Consider the following 21,759-nt stretch of genomic DNA (forward strand, 5'->3'; position numbering starts at 1 on the left):
TTTTTCTATTGTCAACTTGCTGTTAACAATTTTTGCTTTAAGATATGAATTACATTAATACCTCACATTACATATATGAAGCCAAATTACACTAACTTAGTTGTTTACAACCTCAAATCTTACTCCCAGTACACATTCCAATAAATTTATTCTGTAAAAACAATACTTTAAAAAAAAATTTTTTTTACAGTAAAGTTTTCAACTACAAACCTTGAATACGTGAAAGATGTTCCAAGGACAAGCATAACAGGATTGATAAAACCCAAACTGACTAAATGTGTTCTCACAATATGAGCTGGCATAAAAATAAATAAAATTTTCTATTATCACAATTGCAACAATAATGTACAGATAATAATGGTTTGTGGATATTAACTATTCTAATTCTAGTTCCAAAAGAAAACAACAGATCATTTTAAAAGTCTATATTTAAAAGACAGTGCTTTGTCTTACTTCCCATAGGGCTACTGCTGATTCCAGCTTTAAAATGTAAAGTATCCAGCTTGAGTGATTAGCTCAAATTGTATTGAGATTGGAAAAAAATAAATCATTGCCTTTGTTTTGGAGTAACACAAAAGACTCACTAACTTCACATACAGAAACTGAGTTTGTGTACATTAACAACATGAGTTTTGAGAAGTATAAGCTGTCAACTAGCTACTTCTAATACGGAATAGATATTTTACAATATGATTAAACTTTACACATGGCCTCAAAACTGAAGAACAATTTTAAGTTCATCTTCAATATGCCAACATTATGTATCTAGGAGTTGGTTCCTGGGTTCTGTCACAGAGAGGAAATCCCTTAAGCATTATGTTGAGTGGTCATTTTTAAAAATGCTAACTTATATTTCACTGAGTGTTTTTGGTGATGGTGGAGTAAAGGCAGGAGAGTGAATGAACATAACTGCCTTGATAAAGGATCCTAGACTTGTATAAACTTGTGCAAAAATCTGGATAATCCTTAGTGGTTAAGGGCAACTTCTTGCAACCAAATAACATGAAATTAAATCAATAACCTTAAAAAAGGCTAAAATGTCTTTTTTCTCCCAAACACAGCAGAGAGGAATGTGAATAATGTACATACAAACTGGGGTTCTGTCAATGACAACAAGGACTATGTGTTGGTTCATATCAAATCCAAGAATATTCGACAACCAAACGTATAACCTTCTTGTGGTTTTCTTAATATGCAGCATTCATTAAGGTAGTTAGGTCCCTTCACTGGTTTTTTTGCAAGTCTCAAGTTGTGTTTCTTGTGTCATTGCCGGCATCTCCACCCTCAGAGCTGCTTTTATTTTCTTCTTCTTTGCAGTCCTTGTCATCTTCATCTCCTGGAGATTACCGGGACTGTCTAGAGGATTTCTTTGAAGTTTATGACTTCTTCCGTTTCGAGTCTGCTTTTTCATTCTTTCTTTTGCCTTTTCCATCTTCTTACACTCTATCACCTTCTTCCTCACTGCTTGCCTCTGCAGTATTCCCGCCTTCTCCCTCGGTTTCTGAAGAGCTCTGTTGCTGAATGGCCTGGTACCCAGTAAACTTTACTCCTGGGTTATTTTCTATCCCCCACAATCCTTCATTAAATCCTTTCCGTTTGTTTGACTTCCCAAACTTGTCTTTGTATTCCTTATAAGGGAAAAGGTCTTTGGGACCTAGAAATGCAGTTTCATGGGTGCCAAAAAAGAAGATAGGATACTTAGTTGCTGGAGGCTTCGCAGCTCCCTCCGGGAGTTCCTCAATCCGGGCCGGCCACTGCGGGTAGCCCTTCACCTTGGCGAAGACCAGGTCGCCCGCCTTGTACTCGCGGGGCCGCGGACGCGCCATCTCGGCCGCTCCGCTTCCTGGTCGTCCTTGGGCGCCGCGAAGATGCCGGGAGGTCGCCTCGCCGCGGGCCAACGGACTGCGCCGCGCTCCCCGCGGGCCGGGCGGGCGGGCGGGCGGACTAGGGGCCGATCGGACCAGGGGAAGCGGCGAGGCGGCGGCTGGGGCGAGGGTTGGGTGGGGGGCACAGCAGGCCCCGCGCCTCACCGCCCGGCAGCGGGGGAGGGGAGTCCCCGGCCGCTCGGCTCTCGCCCGCGCCGCCGCCGCCGCCGCGGCCGGCCTCTTTCCCCCAGAACTAAACTATAGTTGATTTACAATATTGTGTTAGTTCAGGTGTACAGCAAAGTGACTCAGTTATAGTTTTTAATAGATTATATTCCGTTACAGGTTATTACATGATATTGAATATAATTCCCTGTGCTATATAGTAAATCCTTGTTGCTTATCTATTGATATTTTACGTATACAGTAGTATCTGTTAATCCCATACTCCTAATTTGTCCCTCCCTCCCTCTCCCCTTTGGTAACGATAAGTTTGTTTTCCTACTTCTAGTTATGGCCTCTTCTTTGCCATTTACAGAAGTCCCTTTAACATAACTTGTAAGGCCAGTTTAGTGGTGATGAACGCCTTTAGCTTTTACTTTTCTGGAAAACTCTTTATCTCTCCTTCAATTCTGAATGATAACCTTGTGGGACAGAGTATCCTTATAGGTTATAAGTTTTTTCCTTTCACCATTTTTAATACATTGTGCCACTCCCTTCTAAACTGCAAAGTTACTGCTGAAAAATCAACTGATAGTCTTCTGGTGTTTCCCTTGTATGTAACTAGTTGTTTTTCTTCTCTCTTTAACTTTTGACATCTTAATTATAATGTGTCTGGGGGTGGCCTCTTGGGTTCATTTTGTTTGGGACTCTCTGTGCTTCCTGGACTTGGATGTCTGATTCCTTCACCGATTTAGGGAAATTTTCAGCTATTATTTCTTCAGATAGGTTTTCTGTCCCTTACTCTCTCTTATCCTGTGTTCTCTATAATATGACTGTTAGCACACTTGATATTGTGCCAGAAGTCTCTTAAACTATTCTCAGTTTTTTGGTTTCTTTTTCTTTTTGCTGTTTCAGTTGGGTAATTTCCACTAGCCTGTCTTCCAGATTGCTGATCTGTTCTTCTGCATCCTCTAATCTGCTACTGATTTCTACTAGTGTATTTTTCATTGCAGTTATTTTTTCTGCAGTTCTGATTTGTTCTTTTTTATATTTTCTATCTCTGTTGAAGTTCTCACTGAATTCATCCATTCTTCTCCCAAGTTCAGTGAGCATCTTTATAACTATTACTTTAAACTCTTTATCTGGTAAATTGCTTATCTCTTTTTTGTTTAGTTCTCTTTGGAGGTTTTTGTCTTGTTCTTTCATCTGGAAGACATTTCTTTGTCTCATTCTGTGTTTGTTTCTATGTATTAGGTATATCAGTTATGTCCCAGTTTCAAGCCTGGGAGCAGTCTTGAAAGAGTGGCCTTATGTAGAAGGCCTATGTGGCCAGTGCCACACCTGTGGTCACCAGAGCCAGGTGCTCCAGAGACAGCCCCTGTGTGGGCTGCACACACCCACATATTGTGGTTGGGCTGTGATTGCTTTGGGCACAGTGGTGGGCAGGGCTGGCTCCCGCAACTGGGAGCCACTTTGGAGGGGTGCTGGTGTAGGCTGAAACTGCATGCTGGGTGGAGTGGGGCAGGAGCTGCTTTGGAGGGGCTGGCTGGGGTGGGTCCTCAGGGGTGGGGCACGTGGTGTTAGCTAGGTTGATTGAGAGTGACAGAAATGGTGCCTGTCAGCTAAATGGAAGAACTAAAAAAAAAAAAAAAAAAAAGTTCTACAAGATCCCTGCCCCTCTGGCACACATTCTAAAATTAGTCAATGAATCTTCTTCTTGTATGACCCAGGTGCTTTTCAAGCTGCTACCTCTGGGCTGGGACTTGGGGCCAACAAGTTTGAGGGTGAACCCTTCAGGAGTGGAGCCTCAGTTTCCCACAGCCCTCCAGGTCTCCCAGATGTAATCCCTGCTGCTTTTCAAAACCAGACATTATGGGGGCTCATCTTCCTGGTGCAGGTCCCCTGGGCTGGGACCTCTTGTTCCTCCAGGGGACCTCTGCAGTTGTGATATCCCTCCCTCTTGTGCGTGTGGTGTTGTGGCTTTTGACTAGACCTCTCTACCCCTCCTGCTTGTCTTGATGTGGCCTTCTCTTTATATTCTTATCTGTAGAAAGTCTGTTTAGTCTTCAGGTCATTCTCAGAGATAAGTGTTCTATATGTAGTGACAGTTTTGGTGTGTAGGGAGGAGGTGAGCTCAGGATCTTCCTACTCTGCCATCTTGATCTGGAACAGCTGTTTCATTCTTAACTGGTACGATGTGTCCTGGGGCCCACAACAGCATTGCTTTCCAGGCACTGTGATTGGACCAGAAATGAGGTTGGTTTGCTATTTCGGTTACCTGTATGAGGATATACCCTTGGGAATTTCATAGGATTGGAGGATAATTTAATATTGTTATCCATGTGAATGTGAACTGTTTCTGATGTTCTTTTCTTTTGGGATGGAAAAGAATACATTTTCCAAGTCAGTAGTTGCATACCATATACCTGAGGCCTGATTAACCTGCCCTAGCACTGATTCCACACCTGGCATACTGGATGCAATTGGCACTACTACTTGATTAAATCTGCAGTATTCTACTGTCAGTTCTCTAGGATTCATCCATTTTCTGCATGGGCCAGACTGGTTATTAAATGAAGATCTGACAGAAACCACCAACCCTGCATCTTTTAGGTCCTTAATTGTGGCACTAATCTGTGCTATTCCCTGGAAAATGATAATGATTTTCTAACTTTCTCAGGGGTGTGTGTGGGGACAGTTTCAGAGGTTTCACTTGTCCTTTCCCACTATTATAGATCCTACTCCACAAACTGGGGACTCAGTGTGGGCTTCATTCCAACTGCCAAGTATGTCAATTTCAATTAAGCACTCGGGGACTGAGGTAAAGACCCCCGGCATGGCCAAAGCCACTTTGGCCCTCATAGGTCCCTACTCTAAAAGGGGGGCCTGATGACACTTTTGGTCTCTAGGTATCAATGTTAACTCAGACCTGCATCAAATAGTCCTCAAAACATCTGATTATCCCTCGTTCCTCAGTATAGTCACCTGAGTAAATGACCATAGGTCTGAGGGGGAATTGTCACGGTATAGACTTGCCACACTGTTGCAGGGTCCTTCTTCCTAGGGACCTGGCCACCTCTTCAGGTAACAGATTCTGGATATGAAAATCTACTCAGGTCTGGGGACTGGAGCAAAGGATTGTGACTTTTTATAGGGACAACTGCCCTCAACCTCCTCCTCCATTCTTTTTTTTTTCTTAGATGTTATCATCCAACAGCCTTGTTGACTGCTTGATAATTTTGCCACTAACACCACTGTGTTCTATCTTCACAACTCCCTGTAGGTCAAGCCCCCATAGCTGCACCTTTCCGGTCATTATGGTAACTGTGGCCTCCTGGCTTCAGGAAGTAAAGTGCCACTACCAAGCCTCTCTTACTTCAGGGCCTCATCCACGCAATGAGCCCTGTGGCCACCTCACCTATTGTCATCCCTAGCTGCAGAGGAGAGACACCACTGGACGTTTTAGTGATGCTGGTGGTCTTCTCATCAAAATACCCTTGGGGATTAGTGTGCCATCTGGACCCTTTCATGGGACATAATCCTCTGCTGGGTCTTCTGGGCTTGTATAATGCCTCCATTCCGGCCCCTCCACCTCCCTGATCCTTTTCATTCCTTCCTCTACCAACTGCCAGGACACCAGGTGTTTTTTTTTTTTTTTTTTTTTTACTGTGCAGAGAGTTGGCCAGCATTTTCTAGGCTTCTAAGACTCACTGGGTCTTTGCTAGGGCATTAGTTAAATCCCACATCCTGAGAAAATGGCTCAAACTCAACAAATTCTTGCTTATCCAGTTTTAAAGAGGCCTCAGAATCCAATCCCAGGCATACTCCCCTGGTTCCTGCCAGTACATGCAGGTTCATTTTTGTAGTTCTTCCTTCCCTTATCAGGCCCAGCACCAGCTGGATTACGCTGGGATTTAACCCATCAGAGGAGGTGGCGGGGGATCTGTTGTCTTGTGGGGGAGAAGCTTCTACAGAACCTTCCAGCCCAGCAGAAGTGGTAGCTCTTTCTAGAGGTAGACAGGCCATGTCTGCATGCCCAGAGGGTGGGTGTGGGGTGGAGTGGGTGTGGAGAGACAACGTATTCAGAGGCATCCATCCAGATGACTCTGTCCCAGTTTTTACAATTCCAGGTTTTCCCTACCAGCGCCTCGACCTTTGCATAACAGACCTGCCTTGATTGAGTGTTCAAACATCTGCAGAGCCCTGTGATTCCCGGGTCTTCAGCCTACTGTTAAATTGTGTCTACCCTTTTTTTACTGGTGATGCTGATCTCTTTATACGCTACCACTGAGGCACTCTGGTTCCCACACTTAACCTTTAACTGCTGTGGTTCTTTTTTTCACTAACCTTCTGCGGATTGTCAAGGGATAACAAGTGTTGGTGAGGATGTGGAAGTAAGGGAACCCTTGTACTCTGTTGGCAGGAATTTAAATTGGTTCAGCTGCTATGGAAAACAGTATGGAGTTTCCTCAAAAATTAAAAATAGAACTTCCATATGATCCAGCAATTCTATTTCTGAGTATATATTCAAAGGAAATGAAAACAGGATTTCAAAGAGATACATGCACTCTCATGTTTATTGCAGATTATTATTATTATTATTCACAATAGCCAAGATATGGAAACAGGTAACCTAAGTGTCTGTCAACAGATGAATGGATAAAAATGATGTGAGATATCTATATTTATATATAGAGAGAGATGTAGATATGAATGTTTCACCCATGAGAAACAAGGAAATTCAGACATTTGAGACGACATGGATGAAACTTGAGGGTATTATGCTACGTGAAATAAACCAAACAAAGACAAATACTGTATGATGTCACTTATATATGGAATCTAAAAAAGACTTAAAAAGAATGCCTAACTCCTAAAAACAGAGTAGAATGGTGGCTACTAGATGCTGGGGGGTGGGGTGTGTGGGGGAGAATTAGGGAGATGTTGAAGGCTACAAACTTGCAACTAGTAGGTGAATAAATCTTGAAGAGCTAATGCACAGCATAGTGATTGTAGTCAACAATTCTGTATTATAAACTTCAAAGTTGCTAAGAGAATAGATCTTAATTGTTCCCAGCACAAAAAAGAAATGACAATTATGCGACATGATAGAAGTGTTACCTAACACCATGGTGGTAATCATATTGCAACAGATAAATGTATCAAATCAACTCATGTATACCTTAAACTTACACAATGTTGTATGTCAATTATATATATTACATATGTTTCAAATATATTGTGTGTATATATGTGTACACTTAGCAGTAACCAGCAACATTCACTGTCTTTGTTAGCCCCATGGTTTTCAAATGTTTGCTCCATTGTACCTGCATAACACTCCCCTCCATCAGGACATTGCCCCAGGTCACTACCAATAAAAACTTTAGCAATTAAACTACCACCTTGAGCCAGGAACGGTTGGTGCCTTGCATACCCTTCAGGATGGTGCCCTCTTTGCCTGCTGGGTACTGGCTGAGCCAGTCTCAAATCCTCTCCCACTTCCTGTTTTCTCAGACCACTCACATTACCCCTGGTGTTAGTCCAGGTCCTCTGGAAACAGTCACCAACATTGGATTAAGTGTGCAATAGTTTTATTAGGTAAATGCTTGTCTGAAAGGAAATAGGACATTGTGGAAGGTAGGCGGAGTCAGAGAGAGAGAGAGAGAGAGAGAGAGAGAGAGAGATCGGGTGGAGGTGCCCTCAACTGCCATGCAATATGAAGGAGGTTTGGTAAAGCCTTCAGGAGTCCTTGAGGCAGGCTGGCAGGAGTCTTGTGTTTACCTAGGATCCAGGCTGCTTAAGTATCTCCACCACACTCAGTCATTGGAGAGGGCGCGACTTGAGGGTGGGTTGGAGGTGTGGCCTTGGTGCAAATGTGGTGGTGGATTTCAGGGGGCAGCAGCTGACGCCCTGGGTCAATTACACTCCTGCAGTAGGAGGCCTGCAAGGAGCATCCTCATGGCTGCCACAAACCACTCATCTTCACCAGTCTACCTACATCAACACACATGAACTCTGGCTTCCCTCCTATAGCAGTGGGTGAAATGTTCAGTTTCAGCGCTGAATCACATTTTATCTTGCCTACTCAAAGATTTTGATCCAGCAGTTACCCCTTTCTCTCCTGGATCATCAGTTTTCCCTAGTCACTGGATTATTCCTATTAACACTCAATAGCACCTTCCTGACCTCACCTCTGCCTCCAGTTGCCCTCCATTTCTTTGCTTCTTATAGAAAAAAAAGAACTCCTCGAAAGAGTTGTTTACACTTGCTGTCTCCACTGCTTAAATTCTCAGTCTTTTGTTCAAAGTGAGAAGAGTTTTCCTCAGTATGATTAATTAAGTAGTGTAAGTTCAGTGTGGTGAGAAACAATAGTAAGAAAGCAAATATCACCTGGAACTACATCATTTTAAGTTTGGTGATGATCACCCTTTTATTTGTCATTATGCATAGACACATCATTTTACATAAAGAGAAGAATTAATATCTATGTTCTTTTTTAAAAAATAATCTTTTTTTCTTTTGTCTTTTTCTTTTTGGCCACGCCAAGTGGCTCGCGGGATCCTAGTTCCCTGACCAGGGATCCAACCCAGACCCTCGGCAGTGAAGGCGCAGAGTCCTAACCACTGGAATTCCCTGCTATTTTTCTATTGTTTCCTTATTCCCCAGTTTTGAGGGTTTTGTTTATAGCCTTCCCTCTCTACATCTCTTGCCACATACCCTCTCCCCCTCCTGCAGTGTACAGACATACACACGCACACATGCACATGATGTACACAAAATGCTACACGATACATTCCATACTTTTCTACGTGTTCTCATACACAGAGCTTTTGTTTTGTTTATATAATGGGATCATACTATAAATACTTCCTTGCAGCTCGTTTTTCTCATTTAACAAAACCTTGTGGAAAATCTTTTAAATCAACTAATACAGACTGATCCTTCTGGTTAATGACCAATCGTTTATTCAACCATTCACCTACTGATAGACATTAATTCTCCTTCTAGAGTTCTGTCACACTGTCTATCTATCTATCTATCTATCTATCTATCCATCTATACACACACACATATATGTATAGAATAGTTATATATAACTATTATATGTATATAAAACTATTTGAATATTATGTATGCATTGGTCCTCCCATCTCATGGATAGACTCCTAATTCCCAAGAGTGGGATTTCTGGGTCCAAGAGAATGAATATTTCAAATTTTAATCGATCTTGCCAGATTGCTTTCCAAAAAATCTTTAAAAATTCACGTTTCCTTCAGAAATGCAAGATAATTTTTTCTCATCCCTGATTCTTCTTCTTTTTTTTTTTTTAACATCTTTATTGGAGTATAACTGTTTTACAATAGTGTGTTAGTTTCTCCTTTACAACAAAGTGAATCAGTTATACATATACATATGTTCCCATATCTCTTCCCTCTTGCGTCTCCCACCCTCCCTATCCCACCCCTCTCATGGTCACAAAGCACAGAGGTGATCTCCCTGTGCTATGCGGCAGCTTCCCACTAGCTATCTAATTTACATTTGGTAGTGCATATATGTCCCTGCCACTCTCTCACTTCGTCACATCATCCCTGATTCTTATTCCTTCCCAAGAGTATTACCCTTCAGAGTTTTTGCCAACAGGTGAGAAAGGCAGCTTCATTGTAACTTTGGTTTGTATCTTTCTGACTGCTGGTGTGGTTGAGCATCCTCAGTGGATAAGCACCTGATTTTGGAGCCAGTCTGCCTGATACTTCACCTACCAGCTGTGTGACCTTAGAAAAATTATTTACCCTCTCTGTGCCAGTTTTCTCATCTCTATAGTGGGATAATAATAGTTCCAATTGCATAGTGTTGTTGAAGAGGATTAGATAAATTATTAGAACAATTTCTGGCACATAGTGAACCCTAAAAAAAAAGTTGTTTTTAATATGTTTATTGGCTATTTGGGTATGTTCTTCTGTGAAATGACTGTATTTTTTGCTCGTTTTATATTGGGTCATTTTCTTTCTTTATTCCATCAAATATTTCTATCAGATGTTGTTTCACCTCTTTCAATAAAGATTTAAAAGATGTTTTTCATGTATGGCATACACCTTTCATATTAAATTTAATTCTATGTAATTTGTCACTACAATAAAGAGATTATTTTTTATTATTTCTATTGCTGTTAAACTGTCATATAAATATTATGGAGAAAAAGTATTAAATTTTAAATATTTGTCTTATATTGAGCCATCAAATGCTCTTATTCTAATAATTCTTGTTCCTAATTTTGGGTTTCCTAGGCATATAATCTTATTATTGAAAGAGAGTATTTTATCTCCTTTCCCCTAGCATTTATAATGGCTATTTTATTTTCCTCTTGTAATGTCAGAACCTTCGAAACAGTGATGAATAACAGGTATCCCTGTTTTGTTCCTGATCTTAGTAAAATGAGAAATTCTACTTGTGGACAATAGCTTTGATCTGTGCCCATGGACTCCTGTGTTGCTCCTGATCTTCCATTCTTTATGTCTGCGCTGTGGATTTCAGACTTGTTTACCCAGCCTCCACAATCACATAAGCCAATTCTTCTTCTTCTTTTTTCTTCTTCTTCTATTTTTTTCTTTTTTGGTGAGGGGAAAGGAGCCAATTTATGAAATTAAATAAAGTTCAATGAGGGAGTGAAGAACATGAACTAGGATACCACCGCCCTGGCTGGGCCCAGCACAGCTAAAGCTCAGCACACCATGTATCTCCGGCTTTTCCTCCCCATAAGCCAATTCTTTTAAATAAATCTCTTTATACACACACAGACACACAAACACACACAAAATCTCCTGCTGGTTATCCTCTAGGTGGATCCTGATTGTTCACATACTGATTATTTAGAAAGCTGTGGTCACATTTGGACAAGTTAAGCAGCTTATTTTGAGCATCAAAATCAAATTTGAAAACTTAAAATTAAGACAGAGTATTAACCTCCTATTTTCAATATGATAAGTTATATTTCATATGTGAATCTACCATTAGAAAAACTTCTGAAATATCTTTGACAGACTATTTAAATTCACATATTTATTAAGTCTTTTATACATAAATTAACTACAGCCATATAAGGTTCATATGAAAAGTTTTGTGCAAAATAATCATATTTGACACATTTAAATATATTTTCAAAAATTTACTTTCATTTTTAGGAAAGATTGTAATAGCCAAACTTAGGTGGTTATTAAACTTTTTAATTTTTTAAAAAAGCCATGTAAGAGTATACAGACTACCTTAAGATAAAAGTGAACACATTAAGGATTAATTTAATAACATACATATTATATTAAAATATTTCTATTTTGGGTAATTTAAGAACATTTTTGAGATTTTGAATTTGATGATACTTACTATGAGCTTATACTTAGTATTTCTTGGTCAAACACACACACTCTCAATATGAGTATATATACATACTCTTTCTACGTACATATATTCATAGTAAATAAACTTTCATTTTTCTAATTATTCTTTTGTTTTCTTTCAGACTTGTGAAGTGGTTCATAAATATATTCTCTATAAATCCTCAAATAGTGAAAGTAGCTCAGAACAAGAATACTGAAGAACAGTAGCATCAGGAGAAAGAGGAAAGCTGCAACCATGTAAGCACTTGGACTGAAATAAGAAAAGAAAAGTCATTAGAAGTCATTGTTCACTTTGGTTGTTAATTTTTTTAGTCAAATAATTTTTGAACAGCTAGCTGCTATGCCATTGTTCTCTGTTAATAACTAATAAGATTTATAAGACATCTTGTCTACCCTCAAGATGTTTACCTCTTAGTGTTTGAGGCTGACCAGGGAGGAAGATAGACAGTGTGATTGATCAATATAATGAGAGAAGGAAGTATAAAGTTCTATGGGAGCTAGGCATCAGGAAGAACTTCCAGTGGAGTTGACTTTTGAACTGAGTATAAAGTAAGAGTTAGCTAGATATGACTAGGATTAGGAGTATTAGTATGAGTTAGTTAGATAGAAATGTCTGGGAGTGGAGAAGAAGGCTAAAGTGGGCATAGCATTTTAGGCAAAGGGAGATGCATTTGCAAAGACATGGAAGCACGAGAAAACTTTAAGATCAGCCCCAGATATGGAAGCATGAGAAAACTTTAAGATCAGCCCCAGACGTTCTGGAACTAAAACTAGTTTAATGTGATTACAATTTAGGTGGTGGGCTCAGTGGTTAGAGATGAGGAATCATAGGTTGTTCAAGGTGAGAAAGACAGCTTTTATCAAGCTACAGGGTATGAATTTTAGTCTAAGGGCAAGAGGGAGTTTCAGACATGTGATATAGCATTCTCATTTTAGAAGGATGATTCTGATTATAGTGTGAAGAACGGATGAATGGGAAGCATGAGTGTGGAGGGAGAAAACCAGTTATGAGGTTTTTGTAATAACCAAATATGGTGAGAATTTTAATTAATTACTGGCTGTAGAAATGGGGAGAAATGGATAGATCTAAGATATATTTAGAAGTTAGATTGGATTGATTTTGGTGATTGTTAAGATGTGGGGTTTGAGAAATATGTTAGAATAAAGGATGTCTCCTAAATTTGGGGATGAGGTAACTCTGAGGTTGGTAGCACCATTCACTGACATAGGAAATTCACAGGGAAGAACACTTTAGAGGGTATGTGTGAATACAGTTGGTTTACTTTTGGGCGTATCAAATTTGAGGTACATGAGGGTCAACCAGGTATGTGTGTGTGTGTACACTTATGAGATACTACTTTCAGCTGGGATCCAGACATCTGCCTCTTCACCTCATGTTCCTCCCTTCTGAGTAGACTTATTTCTTAAGCCAAACACTGTGCTGTTTTTTATTTGGTGTCTTGGTACCTGACTTTAGTTTTTAGTTCCCTTTTAAACCATATTTATTTGTTTGCCGTATTACACTTTCCCCAGTTCCCCAGTCTCATTAGTCTGAACTTCCTCCTCTGTGGATACAAGCTTAATCTAGCTCTAGTGAATCATTTCCTTCTTAGAAATTAATTAACTAACTTAATAAACCCTCTGATATATGCCAAGTACTGTGCTAGGTGCTGGGAAAACAATAATGAGTAAAAATAGATATGGTCTTCATCCTTAGAGAGCTTACATTTTAGTGGGGACATAATCATTAATCAGACAATGAGAAAATAAATATAAAATTGAACTTGTGATAAAAACTAAGTAGGAGAGGTATACAATGCAATGAAAGCTTACTATAGCAGGATTTAGCCTGGTGAATTGGCCAAGAAATGACCCCATGGGGAAAAGAAAATTATTGTAAAATTTGAAGAATTAAATAGAAGTGCAGTTGGTAAAGTTAAGTAGGTAAAAAGGGGAAGGAAGAGATTCCAGATAGAGAAAATAGCATGTGCAGAGCTCCTGCTATGGAACAGAGTATGGAGAAGACTGGGGATGGAAAGAAGGTTGATAGGTCTGGAGCTGAGAAAATGAGGGGAACGTGATGCAAGATGAGACTGGAGACATAGGTAGGGGCTAGAGCAGAAAAGGTCTTGTAGGCCATGTTAAGAAGTTCCCATTTTAAGGAAAGAAACTTAAGGGTTTTAAGCTACTAAAATTAGCATTATGAGTCTATTGCAGTAATTCGGATCAGAGATAATGGTAACTTTGATTAGAGTGGTGTGGTGGTGATGGGTTTGGTAAGAAGTGGATTTATTTAAGGGCAATTTAAGAGGTTAAATGAATGGAAGGCAGTGACTGGATGAGCTGGAGGAGAGAGAGAGAGAGAGAAATGAATGTGATCCCTAGGTTTTTGTTTTTCATTTTTGACTGCTAGGTGTTTGCCTTGTACAGTTTGATGTGCTATTTCCTGAGTGAGGGAACATTGGAAGATAGGGTTGCCATATTTTTCAACTCCAGAGGGCACCATTCACATTACAGCCTATGTGAATGAATTCTCCTTGAGCTGTGCAATGACAATTCATAGGGCTGAATGCAATTACCTTGATAAGTTAGTTTTACAGTGGTACAAATAATGGGGTAAGGGAATGGGTGGTAAGATCATGAGTTCATTTTGGACATGTCCAGTTTGACCCATCTTTGAGATATCTAAGAGAAGAGGTTAAGTAGAGAGTGGGATATATGGCCCTGGACTGGGCTAGAGATATGATTTGGGAGTTGTGTGTTTATAGATACTAACTGAAATCATGGGTATGGATGAGCTTGCCAGAATGAGCAGCTCAGAAAACCAGGACTGAGCCCTAAGGAAGGTCAACATTTAATGGCTGGTGATATACACTGAGGCTCTCTTTACTAGAGAGAGAGAGAGAGAATGGCTACAGAAGGCTAGGAAAACCTATAGAGCAATATGGCAGCCAAAGGGAAAGTCAACACTAATGGAAGCTCAAATAAAATATGGACTGAAAAAGATCTGTCAGATTTAGTGTAGGCCAGTTCCAGCTCAAGATGGTGACAAGGGAGGCTCCTGAACTTACCTCCTTCCATGGACACACCTATCCTACAGCTACATATAGAACAACTCCCTTTGAAAGAAATCCAGAAACTAGCTGAGCAACTCCTACACATTGGGTGAACGAGAAAAACCCACTCACATAAAAACGAGTAAGAGAGACTGAGGCACAGTCTCACCCAAACCCCCAGCCCCAGCACAGCAACATACAATGAGGAGGGAACTCACAAATCCTAGCTTCTCCCTAAGGAGTTTGGATCCAATATCCAGTACCCCAACTTTTAAAACTTCCACCTGAGGGATGGGACCCCCAAACACCTAGCTCTGAAAGCCAGCTAGGCTTTCATCCATGAGACCCACAAGGCTGTAGCAAACAAATGGGCTCCTGAGGACTCTTGGTGGCTAACCCGCTCTCTCACTCCCAGCTCAGCACAGAGCCAGCAGACTGAAATGCCCATCTCCCAGTCTTTCCATGAAAGAGACCTAGTTGCTTATCTTAAAAGCTGAAATCTGAGGGTTAGTCTCCTAATATAACACAAATCTAGGGGCCAACTGCAATCTTCTGCACAGACTGGGAAGCTGGCAGATGCCATCTTTGCGCCCTCCATCTACCTCTCCCCAGGTCACTGGTACCTCCCTGAAATGATGTTGTGCATACTTCGGATGCACAGCAGTTTCTACAGTTTCTACAGCAGTTTCTACAGCTGCTGCTCACGGGGACACACCACTTGATCGCCTGGCTCTGGTAGCTAGCAGAGCTTATGTTCACCAGTCCCACAGGACTGTAACAACTGTTCTTAACGGGCTATTCCCTTAGGGCTCAGCACAGAGGGAAGAGAAAGAAAGGCAATCTTCTGGTCTTTCTCTGAAAGAGGCCTACATGCATACTTTAAAAGCTGCTGCTTAAGGGTCCAGCTTCCAGCCAGGCTGCATCTAGGTTCTGACTGAGATCCTCCTCTTTGGGACACTGACAGGTCTTGGTACACCCTCAACTACTGGGAGACACTAAGAACTAAGAAGGCAACGTGGACAATCACAAAGGTTTAAAAGACAAACGACAGCTAGGGCTGGGCTGAACAATAAGTTCCATCTGGGAGAAGCGGCTGTTTTATCTATTGCATAGAAACCAACACAGAAAATCTAGGAAAATGAAGAAACAGAGAAATACATTCCGAACAAAAGAACAAGATAAAACTTCAGAAGCAGACCTTAATGAAATGGAGATAAGTAATTGACCTGATAGAGTTCAAAATAATGGTCATAAAGATGCTCAGTGAAGTCAGGAGAACAATGCATGAACAAGTGAGAGTTTCAACAGAGAGACAGAATATATAAGAAAGTACCAAACAGATTTAGTGCAGGTCGAAGCTATTCTAATGAGAAGTAACTGGTGAAGGTATAACAGAGAAAGCAGGCTGGATGGCTTAGCAAAATAGGGATGGAATATAGGGAAATGAGGACCATGAGCGTAAACAAGACTTTTAAGGAGTTTATCTTGCAAAAAGGTGGTAGCTGGAAGGGGATATAGTTGTTGTTGTTTTATTTGCTTAAAAAACTTGAGGGTGATTAAAAGTCTATTGGAAGGATCTAGTTGTGAGGGACAGTGGAATATATAGAAGAGAGAAGGTATAATTGATTTGGAATTTTCCTTAGAAAGTGGGAAGGAATAGGGTTCAAGGCATAGGTAGAAGAATTATATTTAACGAGGATGTAGAAGGATAGAAAGAGGAGAGAATGGGTATAGTTAGTTGGTTTATCTGTTTGGAATCAGAAATAAAGGTCTGGGGCTTCCCTGGTGGCACAGTGGTTGGGAGTCCGCCTGCCGATGCGGGGGACGCGGGTTCGTGCCCCGGTCCGGGAGGATCCCACATGCGGCGGAGCGGCTGGGCCCGTGAGCCATGGCCGCTGAGCCTGCGCGTCCGGAGCCTGTGCTCCGCAATGGGAGAGACCACAACAGTGAGAGGCCCGCGTACCGCAAAAAAAAAAAAAAAAAAAGAAAAGAAAAGAAATAAAGGTCTGATGGCTTCTAATTTCCTGTCTGAAGGCTTCTAATTTCTCTGTAAAGGTGAAAAAAAAAGTTGATTTGATGATTGTTAAGGAAAGGAGGCCCAAGGAGCAAACTAATTAGATAAGGTCTGAAGCAGTTGTTATGGAGAGTGGAAACACTGGTTGACCAGAGAAAGAAAGTAGGATTTCCGGGTAGTGTTGGCGACGTATTTGAAGTTGGTGATCAATTTGCCCTGTTGTGTAGCTTTCTTTATGGGGCTGCTCAGATGTAATCACAAAGAAAGAAGGTAGTTGGGGGCTTGCCAAAGGGGGTGCCAAATTCCAGAAAGGTAAGGGAGTACTAGAAAATGTTATTGAAATAATAGACTTTGTTTGAAATGTAAGGAAATAGGAAGTAAAAAAGGAGAGATTGAAAGTAGAGGTGGAGGTCCCAGTGAGGATGAAGAAGAATTGTAACAGGTGTAGTTGAATTAGCAAGCTGGGAAGGTCCAAGAATGAGATGTCTGAACTGATGCTTAGGAAGCAGAGAAGTTATGATAGTATTGAGAAGTTATGAGAGTATTGACAGTGTCCAAGGCGTGACTGTGGGAGTGGATGGCCAGAGTACAGTGCAGGAGGGGGACACCAAGGATCAGGAAAGGCCACGATGGTGGGGCTTGATGTGGAGATGAAAACAGGATGGCATTGAATGAAGGGGAGTTTGGAGAGGATGAAGCAATGAGGACAGAGAAAGGACAGGGGTATAGCAGATTATATGAACCTCAAAGGGTAACTGTTTAAAAAAATTGGGGGGGGTTGTTTTTGTTTTTTTTTAGAAGAACCAGAATAAATAATAATCTGGGAGTGGGAATGGTGCCCTGAGGTACAGACAGAGAGCTCAGAGGACAGGATTTGGGTGAGTTTGCTGGTTAAATGGTGGCAACTCCAAAGGACACAGTGGAAACCTTGAGGAAGTGGTTGAGCACTGGGCCAGAAAGCAAAGAAATAGTGAGATCTTTGCCTCCTACAAGCTGATCTTCAGCCACTGTTTGCTCATTGAAAGGGATCTCTTACTAGGAAGATGTTCACCGCCAGCTAAGCCCTGCTCTGCCTCTGGACCCTTCAGGGCTCAGGCATAACAGAGACTGAACTGCAGTCACTAACCTAATGGACTATCCCCTATGCTGCACCATATTCTCTGGCTGCTAAATTCCAGCTACAGGGGGGCTTCTCTAGTGGCGCAGTGGTTAAGAATCCGCCTGCCAATGCAGGGGACACGGGTTCAAGCCCTGGTCTGGGAAGATGCCGCAGAGCAACTAAGCCCTTGCGCCACAACTACTGAGCCTGCGCTCTAGAGCCCGCGAGCCACAACTACTGAGCCTGCGTGCCACAACTACTGAAGCCTGTGCTCCACAACAAGAGAAGCCACTGCAATGAGAAGCCTGCGCACCACATGAAGAGTAGCCCCCCACACGCCACAACTAGAGAAAAACCCGCGCGCAGCAATGAAGACTCAACGCAGCCATAAATAAATAAATAAATAAATAAATAAATAAATAAAATAAGTTGCATGTTTAAAAAGAAAAATCCAGCTACTGGGAGGTGAGCTGGGGCAAATAGGTGAGATCCCCCTTTACTCCCTCCTCTCCTCCCTAACTCACCAATTCCCCCTTCTGTTGGTGGATACTTGGGTGGATGTATGTTCTTAATATTCATCTAAATCAAACATACAAATCTAATGAGAAAGAGAAGTTGCTGCAAAAAGGCTATGCATGTTTCCTAAAGTTTCCTAGAAACCAGGCATGGTTTATCTCATTTGCAGATTATTCACACCATTAACCTCTGATTAGCATAAAAAAATTGAGGCGTCAGTAATATTTAAAGTAGGGCCATAAGTAACTTAAGTGTTTGTGGTCCACTCTTGTTTAACATTTTCCAAAACAAAAAACAAAATAAAAACACAGCACAGAGAAGGAGAGTCATCTGCCATCCCAACATTTGTATTAAGACTTTTTACTCTGCTCTCCAAGGAGACTAAAGCTGAGTCCAGGGAAATGCATTTACTACCCATTTCCTGTATGTATTGGAATGATGGCCAGTGGTCAAGGGCCGACTCAGGGTCATTGAGGCACAGCCACTGTCTCCTCCCTGTCCCCACTGCTGCAGTCTACCATCTGCCCTTAGGTGGAGTTGAAAGATGCTTTTGATTGGGAAGACAATGGCTGTTGAGGGGGATGAACAAAAGGCAACCCAACTGCAGCAACAATTTTCAGGAATTCCTACTTGCTGTATCCCTGGTTTAGTAGATACATACAATTTTTAAGATGTCACATATAGATCAGAAGTATTAGTGTTCCAGGAAGATAGGGGAGACATGTGTTTCCTTTTTAGCTGCCACCATATCCTTTACAACTTCCCTCATTAAAGCCTGATCAAGCACCAGTCGTTACCTGGGAATCACTCCAAAGGTCTCTATTGCAAATATAGTGGTGAGGTTACAGAAACTGCAAATTAGAAAAATAATATTAAAGATTAAATTAAATACAGTGTATTACAAGACTCCCTGCACATCTCTATGGTAACAACCAAATCATGTATAATCTTAGTTAAGGTATCATTTTCTTTTTTCTTTTTTCTTTCAAGATAGTTAATAATTTTATTATTACTAAAAGAAATGTTTATCAAACTGAGCATTACTTTACATTTTACAGAGAAAAATCTCCACTATAGAGTAAGGAATGAGAATTATTAATGATGAATTATGTAATTTCATTTAAATCACATCTATATGACAAACTATCAAGTTGGTTATGTAGTCTATGAAGAATTTGATATATTTATAAATCAAAGGCCTTTATAATTAAGAAAATTACTATATTTAAATATATACTCCCTTCTTTGTTCTGCTGATAATCACTGCAAAATCATGGTTGGTAGACTGACATCAAAGAAGACTTGCTAAGAATTTTGTTCCCTTAAGTGGACAACTTCACTAATTTCATTAGCTTTTTTTTTTGAGTCTTTTTTAAAAATTGAAGTACAGTATAGCTGATTTACAAGTTTGTGTTAATTTCAGTGTAAAGCAAAGTGATTCAGTTATACATATATCTATTTTTTTTCAGATTACTTTCCCTTATAGGTTATTATAAAATATCTAGTATAGTTTCTTGTGCTAAACTATAGGTTGGTTGTTGGTTATCTATTTTGTATATAGTAGTGTGTATATGTTAATCCCAACCTCCTAATTTATCCCTCCTGGCTCTTTCCCCTTTGGTAACCATAAATTTGTTTTCTATGTCTGTGAGTCTATTTCTATGTTGTAAATATGTTCATATTTCTTTTCTTTTTTTCCTTTTTTTTTGGATTCCATATATAAGTGGTATCAATATGATATTTTTCTTTCTGTGTCTGGCTTAGTTCACTTAGTATGATAATCTCTAGGTCCATCCATGTTGCTGCAAATGGATATAACATCTTTATCCATTCATCTGTCAATGGACATTTAAGCTGCTTCCATGTCTTGGCTATTGTAAATAGTGCTGCAGTGAGATTAGGGCACATGTGTCTTTACACATTATGGTTTTCTCCAGATATGCCCCCAAGTGGTATCCCTTGATCATATGGTAACTCTATTTTTAGTTTTTAAAGAAACCTCCATACTGTTCTCCATAGTGGCTGTACCAATTTACATTCCCACCAACAGTGCAAGAGGGTTCCCTTTTCTCCACACCCTCTCCAGCATTGTTATTTGTAGACTTTTTGGTGATGGCCATTCTGACCAGTGTGAGGTGATACATCAGTGTAGTTTTGATTTGCATTTCTCTGATAATTAGTGATGTTGAACATTTTTTTCACGTGCCTATTCGCCATCTGTATGTCTTCTTTGGAGAAATGTCTATTTAGATCTTCTGCTCATTATTTTGTATATAGTAGTGTGTATATGTTAATCCCAACCTCCTAATTTATCCCTCCTGGCTCTTTCCCCTTTGGTAACCATAAATTTGTTTTCTATGTCTGTGAGTCTATTTCTATGTTGTAAATATGTTCATATTTCTTTTCTTTTTTTCCTTTTTTTTTGGATTCCATATATAAGTGGTATCAATATGATATTTTTCTTTCTGTGTCTGGCTTAGTTCACTTAGTATGATAATCTCTAGGTCCATCCATGTTGCTGCAAATGGATATAACATCTTTATCCATTCATCTGTCAATGGACATTTAAGCTGCTTCCATGTCTTGGCTATTGTAAATAGTGCTGCAGTGAGATTAGGGCACATGTGTCTTTACACATTATGGTTTTCTCCAGATATGCCCCCAAGTGGTATCCCTTGATCATATGGTAACTCTATTTTTAGTTTTTAAAGAAACCTCCATACTGTTCTCCATAGTGGCTGTACCAATTTACATTCCCACCAACAGTGCAAGAGGGTTCCCTTTTCTCCACACCCTCTCCAGCATTGTTATTTGTAGACTTTTTGGTGATGGCCATTCTGACCAGTGTGAGGTGATACATCAGTGTAGTTTTGATTTGCATTTCTCTGATAATTAGTGATGTTGAACATTTTTTTCATGTGCCTATTCGCCATCTGTATGTCTTCTTTGGAGAAATGTCTATTTAGATCTTCTGCTCATTTTTTGATTGGGTTATTTGTTTTTTGATATTGAGCTATATGAGCTGTTTGTATATTTTGGAAATTAATGCCTTGTCGGTAGCATTGTTTGCAGGTATTTTCTCCCAGTCTGTAAGTTGTCTTTTCATTTCATCTATGCTTTCTTTTGCTGCGCAAAAGCTTTTAAGTTTAATTAGGCCCCATTTGCTTATTTTTGTTTTTATTTCTATTATTCTAGGAGATGATCCAAAAACATATTGCTGTGATTTATGTCAGAGTGTTCTGCCTATGTTTTCTTTTTTTTGAATTTTATTTATTTTTTTATACAGCAGGTTCTTATTAGTTATCCATTTTATACACATCAGTGTATACATGTCAATCCCAATATCCCAGTTCATCCCCCCCCACCCCACCCCACCACACGGCTTTCCCCCCTTGGTGTCCATATGTTTGTTCTCTACATCTGCGTCTCAATATCTGCCCTGCAAACCAGTTCATCTGTACCATTTTTCTAGGTTCCGATTATATGTGTTAATATACGATATTGGTTTTTCTCTTTCTGACTTACTTCACGCTGTATAACAGTCTCTAGATGCATCCATGTCTCTACAAATGACCCAATTTTGTTCCTTTTTATGGCTGAGTAATATTCCATTGTATATATGTACCACATCTTCTTTATCCATTCATCTGTC

The 21,759-nt window shown here is 40.3% G+C and overlaps 2 protein-coding genes across 2 annotated transcripts in view; both read right to left on the reverse strand.

Annotated features, from left to right (window-relative positions):
* Nucleotides 1-1,417: 1,417 nt before the first annotated feature.
* Nucleotides 1,418-1,826, reverse strand: LOC102995865 (hepatoma-derived growth factor-related protein 3-like). The gene has a single exon (XM_055083938.1). It carries the CDS (start codon nt 1,824-1,826, stop codon nt 1,437-1,439), a length of 390 nt encoding a protein of 129 aa, XP_054939913.1. The 3' UTR covers nt 1,418-1,436.
* A 9,692-nt stretch (nt 1,827-11,518) lies between these two features.
* CATSPERE (catsper channel auxiliary subunit epsilon) overlaps nt 11,519-21,759 on the reverse strand; it is a 239,544-nt gene continuing 229,303 nt past the window's right edge. The window contains exons 20-21 of the mRNA XM_024133633.1: nt 18,905-18,958; nt 11,519-11,672 (exon numbers count right to left, since the gene is read on the reverse strand). Of these exons, the coding sequence (XP_023989401.1) occupies nt 11,519-11,672; nt 18,905-18,958 (208 nt within the window). The remainder of the gene's footprint in view (nt 11,673-18,904; nt 18,959-21,759) is intronic.

This window comes from Physeter macrocephalus, chromosome 4 (genome assembly GCF_002837175.3).
Source record: "Physeter macrocephalus isolate SW-GA chromosome 4, ASM283717v5, whole genome shotgun sequence".
Classification (NCBI taxonomy): Eukaryota; Metazoa; Chordata; class Mammalia; order Artiodactyla; family Physeteridae; genus Physeter; species Physeter macrocephalus.